Source organism: Juglans regia, chromosome 13 (genome assembly GCF_001411555.2).
Source record: "Juglans regia cultivar Chandler chromosome 13, Walnut 2.0, whole genome shotgun sequence".
In the NCBI taxonomy this organism is placed as follows: domain Eukaryota; kingdom Viridiplantae; phylum Streptophyta; class Magnoliopsida; order Fagales; family Juglandaceae; genus Juglans; species Juglans regia.
The window spans coordinates 35,497,129-35,512,197 of record NC_049913.1 but is presented as its reverse complement, the minus strand read 5'-3'; the positions used below and the strand labels follow the sequence as shown (position 1 = coordinate 35,512,197).

The 15,069-nt window shown below is 32.4% G+C and overlaps 1 protein-coding gene across 1 annotated transcript; it reads left to right on the top strand.

The window, feature by feature from the left end:
- Positions 1–11,842: 11,842 nt before the first annotated feature.
- Positions 11,843–12,283, top strand: LOC109009697 (ATP-dependent RNA helicase A-like). The gene has a single exon (XM_019000952.1). The coding sequence runs from the start codon at positions 11,843–11,845 to the stop codon at positions 12,281–12,283; it is 441 nt and encodes a 146-aa protein (XP_018856497.1).
- The last annotated feature ends 2,786 nt before the right edge of the window (positions 12,284–15,069 follow it).

The following is a 15,069-nucleotide window of genomic DNA, read 5'->3' as shown; positions in this document are numbered from 1 at the left end:
TAATAGTCATAGTACTATAACAGCTAGAAGGATAGGACAGAATAATTTAAAGGCTTTTGGGTTGAGATGCTCTTAAATTATTCAGTAGGACCTACTACACCTACCTCAGACTTGTAATTGGATGGTAGTGTTGAAAATTCCACTAGTTTGATGGCTGACGATCGCGATGAGCTCACGAACACGTACACTTCTAGAGGAGCTTGATTGGACTTTACCGGATGACGCAACATCTAGGCCATGGCATTACCCTTCACAATAATCTCGGCCTAATTAGGTACTCAACAAATAAAAATAATTAAAGTGTTTTGTCGGCATAAAACTAAATTTATAGATTGACGTGAATGGACGGATTGTAAAGTATTTTTTAATATCAAAAAATTAATATATCACATTAAATTAAATTATTTTTATTTTTATTTTTTAATAATCATCTCCATATAGATTTAGAACTTCCCTAAAAATGGAAGAATTAGCAAATTACATAACTGAATGTATATGAAATAAAATCACCTGGAATGTTTGGCAAAAGTATTTTTCAAAAATTTTCAACATTTCTCGTTTTTGTAACTTCATTACTAAATACTACTGAAAAAAAAATCTATTTTAAAATTTTCAATTGTTCATCTAATAATTATCTAATTTTTACTCAAATACAAAAAATTATAGAAATGCTACTTATCATCTCATACCGTACACCAATATGTGATTTTTATTTTTTCATTTTATTTAAATATACATATTTACACATCAATATGTGTTTAAGTAGAATGGCAAGAATGACAAATTACATGTTGGTGTGTGATGTAAGGGATGATAAGTAGAATTTTTTTCAAAAATTAATACCACTTTGACAAACTCTAAAACAAAAAATGATTTTTATAAATTATATTTGAACAATTTTCAACTTTATCTATCAACTTTCACAAACTCCAATAAAATACTTATTTTAAAGAAAATTTTATTCTAATTTTTATTTCTTATTTTCCAAAACCTAATCTCAAATAAATTTTCAAACATTAATCTTAGTAACCAAGCATCTAGTTGAGATTGTTGATGTCGTGTTTCGCAGCTTGGGCAACTCCACGCTATTGAGGTTGAGACTTGGTTCATGTTGAGACAAAGGATGGGGGGCTAGCTACGATGCTTAAGTTAGTTGTAGGGACGAAGAGAAAGAGAGAAATGATCAATCAAAGAGAATAAGAGTTGAAGCATTAAAGAGTGTGTATCCCTCCCCTGGCTGTGAGATGGGGTATTTATATCTGGTTGAGTTGGTTTCTAAATGAGAGATCATGGGTGTGCAATTCAGTACAAGGGTTGGGTGTCCCTACTACTTTCCTACTTTGTACAGACTTGTTAGACTTGGTTGCGGCTGTCCCTGATACCCTAGGAGGCACGTCGTGGCACACCAAGTCCCGGGATGCATTAAATGAGGAGTGGCTTCTTGTCGTGGCGTGCCCATCTCTATCCCATTAATGCGGCCTGGCCATGTCAGGTGAGCCTGCCATTAGTACTTGAGTGCAGGGAGCTTCGTCAGTGCTGCCTTCAATGCTTGGGTGTCAGTGTCCTCCTGACACCTTGATTGGATCCTGACACTTGGATCATGGGTGGTCAGGAGCAATCTGTACTCTTAACTGATCCCCACACATGGCACGTCTTCTCTCCCCCCTTTTTCCACTATGGGCCTTCTAGGCCTGCCTGGCCCACGCCCTCTAGGCAACTTAGGTCAGTCCGCTTCGGCCTAGCCCAAACCGAAGGATTACTCCCCTAATAGAGGCAATTCTAACGCATAGGATAATTGGTAGTGTTTACGCTTGACTTGAGCTCAAATAGCTTGGTTTGAACGTCTTCTAAGTGCACGAATAGATATGCTCAATACCAACTCATTTAACCACTATATACATATTTTTTCTATACTTTTCAATCAAAGAAATGATATAAGAACATGCATTATTACAAGTCAAAATTATTTGCTTATCATATATATAGATCAGTATGGATAAGATGGCTAACCGAAACTTTGTTTGCAGCCTTACCTAACGAAATAAAATCTTGCGATAATAGAGAAAGAGGGGGGCTTTTGGCAACTTCCGCCGCTTACGAGAGTCGCAAGCGTGCGCGTCCGCACCGTTCACGTTGAGTCGAAGAGCGACAATAATCATTAACGGCCTTTGGCCCCGACGCGCCCTTGTTGTTTGGTGGCTGGAAAGGTCATACATATGAAAAAATCTACACAACCTCTCATCCTCTACACACTATACATTTTTAAAATTTTATTATTTTTTTCTTTCATCAAATTTTTAATATATGAATAATGAATAGAAAAATAAAATTATTTTAAAAAGAATAAACTTAAAAAAAAATTTTTAAAAAATATTAAAAAATATAAAGATTTAAAAAAAAAGTGATGTGTGGAGGTTGGGGAGGTTGTGTAGCATTACTCCATACATATATATATATAGACATAGTGCTTTGAGTTTCTCCGCCCGCAACAACATGCATGTGACGTCTCTTCAATTAACTTCTGCCCATTTTTTGTTTGTTTTGTACAGAAAGATTACAGTTTTAAGGTATCAACCAAGCGAATCAGATTCTGGTTTTTTCTCCTAAACTTGAACGATCATAGTGCTATTGGGCAAACGACGAAGACTATGTATATTACTGCTAATTTGTTACCTAATCCTTTAATATTACATTTGTGTTTTTCCTTTTTTTAATTTGGGTGCATACCAAAGACTTGGGATCCTAGCTAAATTTCTCTGTCAAATCCATCCATCTCTTCTATACTAAATCTGCAGTTAACTTAAGAAAATCTAGAGTCACATAGGAACTTATATTTTAAAGGAACTTATATTTTAAAGATATTAATTAAAATCATAATTAAGGTCTCTTAAGGTTATTATCAATTACATAAATCTCTTCTTTATAAACGAGGAGGAATTTCTTTCACCCTTTTTTGTCGTATTAAATTGGTTGCTATGTACTCCATTTTGAAGGAGATGTTGAATTAGGGTGCAGCCAAATCGTGTTTTCAAATTGTGCTCGTGTCATATCAAGTCATAAATATTTGACTATATAAGTCAATCCGAACTTGATCAATTAAGTTAATTGTGTCAAACTTTTAAACCTTAACATAACCCATTTAGATAACATGTCATGTTGTGTTATCCGTTTTAATCTGTTTAATAATTAATTAGAAATATGTTAACATGACATAAATCATTTAAACTAGTTTCATGTAAATTGATTGAACTAATACACATAACCCATTTGACCTTATTAACATAATTTTTCATAAAAAGTTAAAATCTATATATATTTATTAGTAACCACAATATCTTAAAATAAGACTACCTACTAAGAAAAACTATCAATATTTTTCAAATTTTAATATATAATAAAACCAATATTACAAACCCTATAATAACAAATATGAGAATATGTTTAAAATTATAATATCAATAATAAAACCATAAACATACTAAGAAATATCAATATTACAACTCAATAATAATAAAATTATAATTTTGAAATAAAATTAAATGGGTTGAATTCGGGTCAAGCGGGTTGGCTTGTTATTGACCCGTTTATAAATCTTATATTAATGAGTTAACTCGTTTTGATCCTAATCCATTAACATCAAATCAAAACCCACTAATTTCGTATCATATTCGTATTAGGCTCACGAATCATGTCACATATTCACACTCTTAAGTTGAATGATGATTGAAGATGGGGCCAGGTTGAGTTTACTTAATCCCATGTGATACGATGATAGAAGTAAAAAATAGTAATTTTTGCCTTCGCAGAGCGATTGATCAATAGAAAGAAGAAAAGATAAAGAAAGATCAAATATATAATGCTTCATTTAATTAGATCTTTCATTTTCCACATGAGATAATTAGTTGTGTTACATGTGATATGGTTATTTAGCCAATTAATTAAAAACAGTTACTTTTCAATACCTATATATTTGTACCGTATTCAACAAGATGAGGTTGAGAATATGGATAGTAAGTAAAACAAATTAATTCCAAAGTCAAGGTGATCATCGATGGTAGATACTACTACAAGTTATTATTATTAATACGTAAAGAAATTTACAGTTTGCCAAATTGAAGCTGGAGTAAGTCTTTAATTTCTTTGTTTGATGCTGCCGCTTGCATTAAATTACCACGTACACATTGATAAAAACATGAATGAATATTGATCAATCCCTTATCAAAAAAAAAAAAAATATTGATCAATTCCCATGACTTGTCCCCCAAAATAATGAAAAATGATACTTGCAGTTGTGAATGTGCAAGCGCCGTACAGTCGTTTTTAAAAAAATGAATAAATATGAAACTCACATGAAAAGAAATTAATTTTTTAATAGTAGACCCCACTCTTTTTTAAAGAGACTGCACGGTATTTGTGCATTCCATGACTATACGTAGAATTACTCTAAAATAATTCAGTACTAACTGGCTATATAGGTATATGGTCAATGACTTTAAACTGACGATAGTGATGTCCTGTCGATTTTCCCAACCGGCCCCACGGTCACGCCGACGTTGTTTGAGGTAGCTAGGTTGATTTTATTTTGGGTTTTTATTCTAAATGTATATATATATATATATATCTCCTATATCTTAAAAGCGTCTATCCTCATATGAACAGTAAGATAAACAGTAATGAATATTATTTTCTTTGGACACTTTTTATTTTGCATATATCCCTATGTAATTGACTATTATTACAATTGTGCCCTTTTAGGTCTTCAATTTTACAAAAAAAGTACATAAATAGCTTACTATAATTACAAAAATTGCCATTAAAAATCATTTGTCGTGTAGTATCTTCCAAGAGTAATTCTACATATAACCGTGAAGTGTGTAAATGTCACGTAATCGCTTGGAAAAAGAGTCGATCCACTATTAAAAAATTAATTTTTTTCATGTGGGTCCTATGTTTTATTCATTTTTTTCAAAACGATTACGCGATGTTGCACAATTCACAGTTGCAAATATATTTTCTCATCTTCTAAAGGTTTGGAACTCTTTTAATGTATTGACAAGAAATGACCCTGACTTTTTTAGATGGGTTGGCGTGTGTGCAGTATGATATAGTCACATAAGCTCATACGTATATATATACTAGGCAGGCACAATTGTTTTCGGAAAATATTAGTCTTCATGCTGCCTCCCTCTGGAATTTTTTTTATATTTATTTTTATTTGGCAATTAAAGAAATCTTTTTTAATGATGTTGTCTATTTAAAAAAATATATTGAAAATGTTAAAAAAATGCATTTGAAAAAAAGAAGAAAAAAAATACATGAATTATACTAGCGGGAGCCCTCAACAAAGTAGTGGTGGCTGTAGAGCCACTCTTTTTTTTTTTTGGGAAAATTGCAGCCAGTGAAAAAGCAAAAAAAAAAAAAAACACATGAAATATACTAGTGGGAGCTCTCAACAAAGCAGCGGTGGCTGTAGAGTCACTATTTTTATTTTATTTTTAAATTGCAGCCAGTGAATAGTATGTTTTGTTAGGAATAACGCTAGCTATGTTATCATGTATATATTTATGGAGAAAAGTCTAAATTAAATTAGAAAAAGCTATCTAGCTAGCATATAATTATGTATATCATATGGTGACGATCAAATCATGCAGCTAGCTAGCTAGCATGCACGTAATTGGTGAGTGAAACCAAATTATTTATTTCATATTGCATTATTACTTTATCTCTGTCTTATTTACATTTCTATCTTGCCCTGTAGACCGTCATTTGCAGCGTCGATCAGTTTATTAATCCAACCTATACTACAATCTTATTTCTATCCGACTCTTTTATTGAACAAACAAATTTGAATTCGTCTATTTTTAGTTACTACATACCGTACGACATTATATGCATGCTGCTATGCATATATTGGACAATTATATTTGATTGTAACTTCATCATGCATTATTATTATTATTATTATTATTATTATTATTATTATTATTATTATGTTGCTTATAAACTTGATAATATTTATGTAAAAAATTATGTTTATAAACTTGGTGATTTTAAATATGCAACTCTCATGAACTTGTCAATTGAATGGTGATTTTGTATGTTGGGCCATTTATATAAATAATGGTGTTTTTAATTGTGTTGTTTAGAATCTGCTTTTAAAGAACTTTTATTTAATTAATGAATTGTTACTATTGTATGCTTTTGCAAAAAGATTTTATTTTTGTATAGATTTTTTTTCCCTCCAACTGGACGCTACGTACAAGGGGCATTTGCGTCTTGCACGTAGCCTCCTTACTAGTATATCTTAAAAGCACCTATCCTTATATGAATAGTAAGATGTACAATAATAAATAGTATTTTCTTTGAACACTTTTTATTCCGCATATCCTCATATGAACAGTCGGATGAATAGTATTTTCTTTGAACATTTTTTATTCCACATATACCTCTATGTAACTGACTATTATTACAATTGTGCCCTTTTAGGTCTTCAATTTTACAAAAAAGTACATAAACAACTTACTATAATTACAAAAATTGCATTAAAAATTATTTGTCATGTAGTATCTTCCAAGAGTAATTCTACATACAACCATGAAGTGTGTAAATATCACGTAATCGTTTTGAAAAATAGTGGGTCCACTATTAAAAGGTTAATTTTTTTCATGTGGATCCTATGTTTTATTTACTTTTTTTTTTAAAACGATTATGTAATGGTTGCACAATTCACAACTGTAAATATATTTTCTCATCTTCTAAAGGTTTTGAACTCTTTTATTGTATTGACAAAAAATGACCCTGACTTTTTTAGATGAGTTGGCGTGCGTGCAGTATGATATAGTCACATAAGCTCATACGTATATATATACTAGGTAGACACAATTGTTTTGGAAAATGTTAGTCTTCCTGCTGCCTCCCTCTGGAATTTTTCTTTATATTTATTTTTATTTGGTAATTAAAGAAATATTTTTTAATGATGTTGCCTATTTTAAAAATATATATATATTGAAAAATGTTAAAAAAATGCATGTGAAAAAAATAAAAAAAAACAAAAAAAACTCACATGGCATACACTAGCAGGAGCCCTTAACAAAACAACGGTGGCTATAGAGCCACTTTTTTAAAAAAAAAAAATTGCAGCTAGTGAAAAAGTAAAAGAAAAGAAAAAACACATGAAATATACTAGCGGGAGCCCTAAAAAAAGTGGCGGTGGCTTTAGAGCCACTCTTTTTTTTTTTTTTTATGAAAATTGCAGCCAGTGAATTGTATGTCTTGTTAGGAATAATGCTAGTTATGTTATCATGTATATATTTATGGAGAAGAGTCCAAATTAAATTAGAAAAAGCTAACTAGCTAGCATATAATTATGTATATCATGTGGTGACGATCAAATCATGCAGCTAGCTAGCTAGCATGCACGTAATTAATGAGTGAAACCAAATTATTTATTTCATATCGCATTATTATTTGATCTCTATCTTATTTACGTTTCTATCCTTTCTACCCTGCCTTATAGATCGCCATTTGCAACGTCAATCGGTTTATAATCTGACTTATACTGCACGACTCACTAATTTTATTTCTATCCGACTCTTTTATTGAACAAACAAATTTGGATTTGCCGACTTTTAGTTACTACATACCGTACGACATTACACGCATGATGTCATGCATATATTGTACAATTATATTTGATTGTAACTTCAACATGCATTATTATTAGAGAAAAGCTTGGGACTGGATGGGTGCCAAAATAGTTTTTACCCAGGCCAATAAAAAACAGCCACGTAGGCACTCCAAAACATTCAAAGATGGGCCTGCGTGCACAAAACAAATGCTCTCCTCTCCTTCTTTCTTCCCAAAACTGTTGCAGCGAACAACTCACAATCGGACTGATTTCTCATCCTCCTATTCCTGTTGGACAATGCGGGCACCAATGGATATTAGGCCCGCATGAGCCGCCGATGGAGGCAGGAGAGTCACGTTGATCGACCTCGAAGAAGAGAGCGAGGTGGTGTGGAAGGCGAGAGTTGAGCAGAGATTTTGCACCGTAGCATTCACGGTCGGTTGTGGGGCGTTGGCTTCACCTTGGAGCTGTGGGTGGTATAGCCTGCAACAATTGAAGCTATGCCTCCTTCAACAAAACCTTTCAAACCCATGATCTTGAAACTAAAAAATATTCTATTTTTTCCCGAGAAACAAATACAAAGAATAGAATAAAAGGAGAATTAATTTCAGAGTACTCAAGGGAAAAGCTTGAGAAATGAAAACAAAAAGATTTCAACTAATGAAAATTGCAACACCAGTTGGAGTTGGGGTTCATAGCACTAAACATGAGGAGGTGGGAATGGAGGCTGAAGGCTATGGTGGAAGAGTGAGGAACACTAGGCCTCTGAGATATATGATATCAGAGAAAGGGCTTTTGGTTGAGAAAGGGCTTTTGGTTGAGAAAGGGCTTTTGGTTGAGAAAATGAGAAGGAATGAATTGATGGTTTGGGGAATACAGGGTGGGCAACAACAATTTATAGGAAGGAATTAAGTGTTGGACCTGACTTTGGTTGGTTCAGGAAAGGTGCTGGAAATGAGGTTCTTACGCGAACTCCTTCCCCATGAGAACACTACGAAATAGGAACAAGTCTCCTACGAAAGAAGGAGAGGGAGAGCCTTTTTATGTGCATGCGGGCTCATTTTTTATTTTTTTAAAATGCTTACGTAGCTGTTTCTTATTGGTCCGTGTAAAAACTATTTTAGCACCCATCCGGTCCCAAAAACTATGTTGCTTATAAACTTGATAATATTTATGTAAAAAATTATATTTATAAACTTGGTGATTTTAAATATGCAACTCTCATGAATTTGTTAATTGAATGGTGATTTTATATGTTAGTCCATTTATATAAATATTGATGTTTTTAATTATGTGTTGTTCAGAATCTACTTTTAAAGAGTTTTTATTTAATTAATGAATTGTTAGTATTGTATGTTTTCGTAAAAAGATTTTATTTTTGTGTAGATTTTTTTTTCCCTCCAACCGGATGCTACTTACAAGGGGCATTGCACGTATGCCTCCTTATTAGTGTGTGTATATATATATATATATATATAATATATATAATGTTGTTTACTTTTGATCTAGCTTTGTGACTAAATATCAGAAAAAGAGTGCCATTTTGTGCCGCTACGTTGCTTGTTTCTTGCCACACGAAACTTCAAAGGCTTGACTAGCAACTTGCATGTTTTCAGTACGTACTTTGGCCGGGAATTAACAAATGCATCCAAATTTAATAATGGTAAAACCAAGATACAGGAGGAAATATTCATGTGTGATATTCAATATTGCAAGACTATAACATGATATATTCTATCTTTTTCTAAATTAAACTATCCAATTCCATGGAACAATTCAAAAAACAATAATTCTATTTTGCAAGTAGCTTTTACATCACATACATCTATGTGACATAATTTAATTTAAATTTTAAATTTTACAAATTGAATTCGACCCCGTCAACTATTTATATTATAAAGACTTTTAAATAGCCCTACTAATTTTTTTGAAAGCTGAGTTATGCAATTCCGTATGCAGTAGATGATCAGGAGGATCCCAGGCAGCTGGCCCAAGCTGATTTCAATTTATCTCCCTATTATTTATTATTATTCATAAATTTTAATTTTTAAATCTCACTATTATTTTTAAATCATCTTAACTCATCTCATCTATCAATCCATGTGTTATACATTCTTTTAAAAAATAATAAATAAATATGAAATCTATATTAAAAAAGTTAAATATTTTTAATAGTATCTCTCACTCATTTTTAAAAATAATACGCAACGTTTATACAATACATAATTGTATATAACATTATTTCGAATCTAGAAGGGCTAGGGGCTATGGACCCAGAAAATTCTGATATTTTGTTATTAATTTCATTTAGAATTATGTAAAAATAAAAATAAAAGAGCATTAGTTGTGAATCTCTTTAATTTCAAATATATTCTATCCTAATAAATCATATATATGCTGATTGATTCATGTGAATCAAATTTTTAATTTAATTTATTATGTTGTATATACGTTTAAATTAATTTTGAATATCATAATATGACTTTTATGGGTCATTTTCTTTATATTTTATTTTGAAAACTTAAGTTGAACAATATGTACAAGCCAAAAATTTTAAATAATAAACATTGTTAAGACTAGGCCGTTTTGAAATAAAATTAAATTGAACGAAGTTTTTCAACTTTTAATATTGTTGAGATAAGATTTCGAAATAAAACAAATGACGGCTTTCTTATAAATTATTTACTAGTCTATATTAAGAATGAATATTATAATTAATAATTTTTACTTTTTGAAGAAACATTGAGATTATAAGTTGGTATGTTAAATGCTTTTATTTTTTTATTTTATATTCAAATTTAAAACTTCCTATATACTTATACAGGCTTTTAAATAATCTTTTAATTTTTATTATATAGAAATTTTTACATGTCCTATGACTCCACTCTACATAAATCCTGCGTCGTCCCTAGCAACATCGATTATGTTCATGTAACGTGTAACAACTAATACATGAAAACAAAAACTAATTGACTATCTACATTTAGATTGTATTTGGATATTGAGTTGAATTGAGCTCTTTATGAATAGTAATGAATTGAAATGGTGTAGTCAATTCTGTAAAGTCAACCTAAGATGAGTTTAAGACCCAATTTAGTTGTTAAACTCATCTGAGTCTAATTTTAAATTAAGTCTAACATTCAAAAATATAACTTTCAAATTATTAAATTCATCTCAACTCAAAACTTCTTTACACGTAGGATCTACAATCTTTTTCAATTTAACATTTCTTTACACGTGGGACTCACAATCTTTTTCAACTTCTTATAAATACATCTAAACTCATCTTAACATCCAAACACATTTAAATTCATCTTAGATGAATCCTACAAAACCCACTCTACCATCTCAACTCACTACTGTTCATAAAGAATTCAACTCAGCTCAACATTCAAATGCAGCCTAAATATATTTCAATGTTAAAATGAGTTTAGATGTATTTATAGAAAGTTAAAAAAGATTGTAAGTTCTGCGTGTAAAAATATTTTTAATTAATATAAATTTAATGATTTAAGTGTTAGATATTTAAATATTATAAGAGAGATAAATCTGAACTGGTCAAGGAACCAAATGCAGCTTTACATTCGACTTTCTGAAACGTTTAAAAACAATTAAAGCAACTATCTAAACGAGATAATAAAATGTTGTTTTTCCCTGTTTATCAAATAATAACTTCCTGGAGCTAAAGGTATATGAGTTGATGGTATAACACTCAAATCTCTAAAGTGAGGATATTGAATTCGATCCCCTCCCTGAGGAATCAAAATAATAATAATAATAATAACTTCTAGAGGATGGAACAAGTTTAGTGCTTGGATATTATTAATAAATAATGTTAGATATAGTAATAGATTATATAAATGTGTCGTATGTTTTTTTTAAAATATGAAATTTATCATTAAAATATAAAATTTTCATGTAAATTTAATATTTTATTTTTATTTTGTTTAGTTGTTACGTGCAGTTGGGGATGACATGCAATAAGTGATTTGGCACTAGAGTCAAACCGTGCATAATAGCACAGAAGCTTATCCTATAATTCCTCCGAGTCCAAATTGAATCATTATCATCTCTTTTTGACAAAATAAAGTGGCAATTAAGATAGACACGAGTGGCGGTGGTTCTGTTGTAGTCTTACTTTCCTTCGTTCCTGCCTCTTGCTCTCAAAGAAAGAGACTCATCCCAGAAAACTCCAAAGATAAACCAAACAAGAACATGGCCGGTCGAGGGAGTGGCAGACAAGGTTCTAGCCAGAATGGTGGGTGGGACTTCAGATTCGGATCCGGCACCTCGCCTGATGAAACTTGGAGCTTCTACTGGAGCGCGGGTTCAGGCCCTGGTGGCAGCAGTACTTTCGGCTTTGGTTCTGGTGCAGGCAGGGGTACTAATGGTGGTGGGTTTGGATTTGGGTGGGGCAGCTCTACTTTAAGTGGTGGCAGCAGCGGCAGCTTCGGGTTTGGTGCTGGCGGCGGCAGTGGCTCTACTTTCAACGATGGGGGTGCGAATCTTAATGGATTCGGATTTGGAATCGGGCGTGGAGGTTTTGGGCACTCACCAAATCAATTCAGATCTAATGGAGTTGGCGACAATAACAATATCAATCCCAACAACAATCATGCTGCAGGCGGTAGATCTACTACCGGTGGGAGACGGTAGAGAGATTGTAGTTTTTTTTTTTAAATAAACTTCTGTAATCTTTACTGAAATAAGCATCATCACTCAGTACATATTCTCTCCTTCTCTGTAATGCATCTAATACAATTTGGGACCTCTTCTATCCAAACTAATTCAGTGTTTAACAGTACTTCCTTTGCTAAAATGTGTGCTACCTCATTTGAATTTCTGTACACAAACTCAACACTCTAATATTCTCTTGCAATCAACTTCTTGACAGCTTTTATGATGCTTCCATAAAAGCATCTATCTTCTTCGTGGTTTTTTATTGCATTGACTATCACTTGAGCATCTCCTTCAAATATCACTTTATCTATATTCAAATCCCTACACACTTCCATAGCTTTCCACAAGGCGTAGCTCTCCGCAACAGCTGGATGTTCTACATTGCTCTGTTGGCCCTCGATTGCAACCAAAACTTTCCCCTCTTCATCTCTGATAATTACCCCTATCCCCACCTTCCTTTTTGATCCAGAGCTGCATCTCAGTTGGCCTTGACTAAGTTCTCTCTTGGCCTCTTCCATATCTGATTCCTCCTCTCTGTGTTGCTGTTTTGTCTTTCCTTACAATTCTGTTGAGCCATTTGGAATTCATTGAGCCCTTCCCTTGCTGTCCTTATCACTTGACTTGGGCTTTTGAAGCTTCCTTAAAAAATATATTCATTTCTTCTCAACCATAAGCACCTCTTCACAGTAGCTATCTCTTCCATTTCAGCCTTACAGACCTTCCCCGATAATTTCTCCCACAAAGACAGCAAGTCAGCTTCATTCTTGCTCCACTTCTGCACAACATTTCTGAATTCTGACCATACATCACTTGCTGCAGGGCACTGCCATAAAACGTGCATCACAGTTTCTTTCCTCCTCTTTACATATAGGACAATTAGAATCTAATGTGATTTTCCTGAGCAGCAAATTCCTTCCAACAGCTCATTTCCTGGAGAGATTGTAGTTCATTGTATTGGAAACTATGTTCATGTTATATGGTAAAGTGATAAAAAGAATAATATGAATGCATGCTACTAGTTGTACATAGTCCATAATAATCAATAAATTTCACGCTTCAAGATCAAAAGATCTAAATGGTTTCTCTAGAAAATTGTAGAAAGAAATGAGTTTTTCTCTTTTGTACATAGACTTTTTCCACACATTAATTTAGATACCATTTGGCTAGTGAGTTGAAATTAGATAAGATAAGTTGAGATAAAAGTTAAAAGTTAAATAAAATATTGTTAGAATATTATTTTTTAATATTATTATTGTTTTAGGATTTGAAAAAGTTGAATTTTTTATTATATTTTATATAGAAATTTGGGAAAGTTGTTGGAAGAGATAAAATATACACAGCCTAAAATAAGGCTCAGCCCAAGGGGGAGGTCTCACTACTAGAATACAAAGGAAGAAAGAGGAATGAGAGATAAAGAAGGGACAAGAAAAAAGGTAAGGTGTCAGGAGGAAGGGAATGTGGAGATGGAAAGTTAAAGGAGGAAGTGGAGAGTAGAAAGAATGTCAAACACGCAAAGGAAAGACGGTAAATCCTCACCACTCTTTAAGGGCATGCAAAAAGATGGGGCATATAAAAGGAAACAGCCAGACGATTTCAGGGGATTTCTTTGATTCCAACTTCTCCTTTAGCGTCTTCAACCTCTGAAAAGGAAAATGAGCTCTAGCGACAAGATATACACCAGAAAATAAGCATCCGATATCCATTATACAGTGAGGGTGAGAGACTATGAGGGATTATAAATAAGCTTACTATAATGGATATTCTCTCCTAAAAAATTCTGTGAACGTAGGCTTTATGTCGAACCACGTAAATCTGTGTGTCTATCTCTTTTTTACATTCTCAGTATTTATTTTTCATTCACTTCCATAAACATAAGCACATCCGCACCGGATCATGCCGGAGGCTCCAGACTAGACCGATCGAGACCCAGATCGCCACAGCTGGATTGGAATGACTCTTTCTCCCATTCTGAACTGTTGTACAGTTTTTTGCATTGACAATTGTAATGATGAGATGAGATGTGATAAAACACTTATTGTATCCAAACACTTCTTGTATGCTTCATTAATGTACGTAAAACTCTTAAAAATAGAAAGTTAATTAACTTCCCTGAAGTTAAGTGGTAATGGTAGAGAGTTAATTAATAAATTCTTCACTCATGTGGACACATCATGGGTCCTAGGATACTCAATACCAATATCTCTCACTTGTCCACAATGGGTGTCATGCACATTAACAATCTCTTCCTGATTTTTCAATCGATTATTCCTCATACAGAAAATAGATCGTGCAACCTGACGAGAAGGTAAATGGTAGGAGTATTATATTAGGGCAAATTACACTTGGGCCCCTCGAATTTTCACTCAATTCACAATGTGTCTCTGAAACTAATAATTGCATCAAAGTGGACCCTTGAACTTTCAAAATTTTTCAATCCCCCATTCCGTTTACTAGTAGCATTAAATCTAACCGAAATTCACTGCACGTGTTGCTCATGTGCATAACATTCACTGCAAAGATATCATTTTCATCTAATTTATTATCATTGACCATATAAAATATAAAATAATATATGCTATCAATTAATAATAAATTATAAATCAGTAAATAATTTTTTTTATTAATTTATATATGATTAATGAATATCAAATAATTTTATTGTGTACATAGATTATTCATACTTGCTTGTAACTTAGGCATAAAATAATTTTAAATATGGTTAATGATTAATTATTAATTGATAGTATATATTATTTTATATT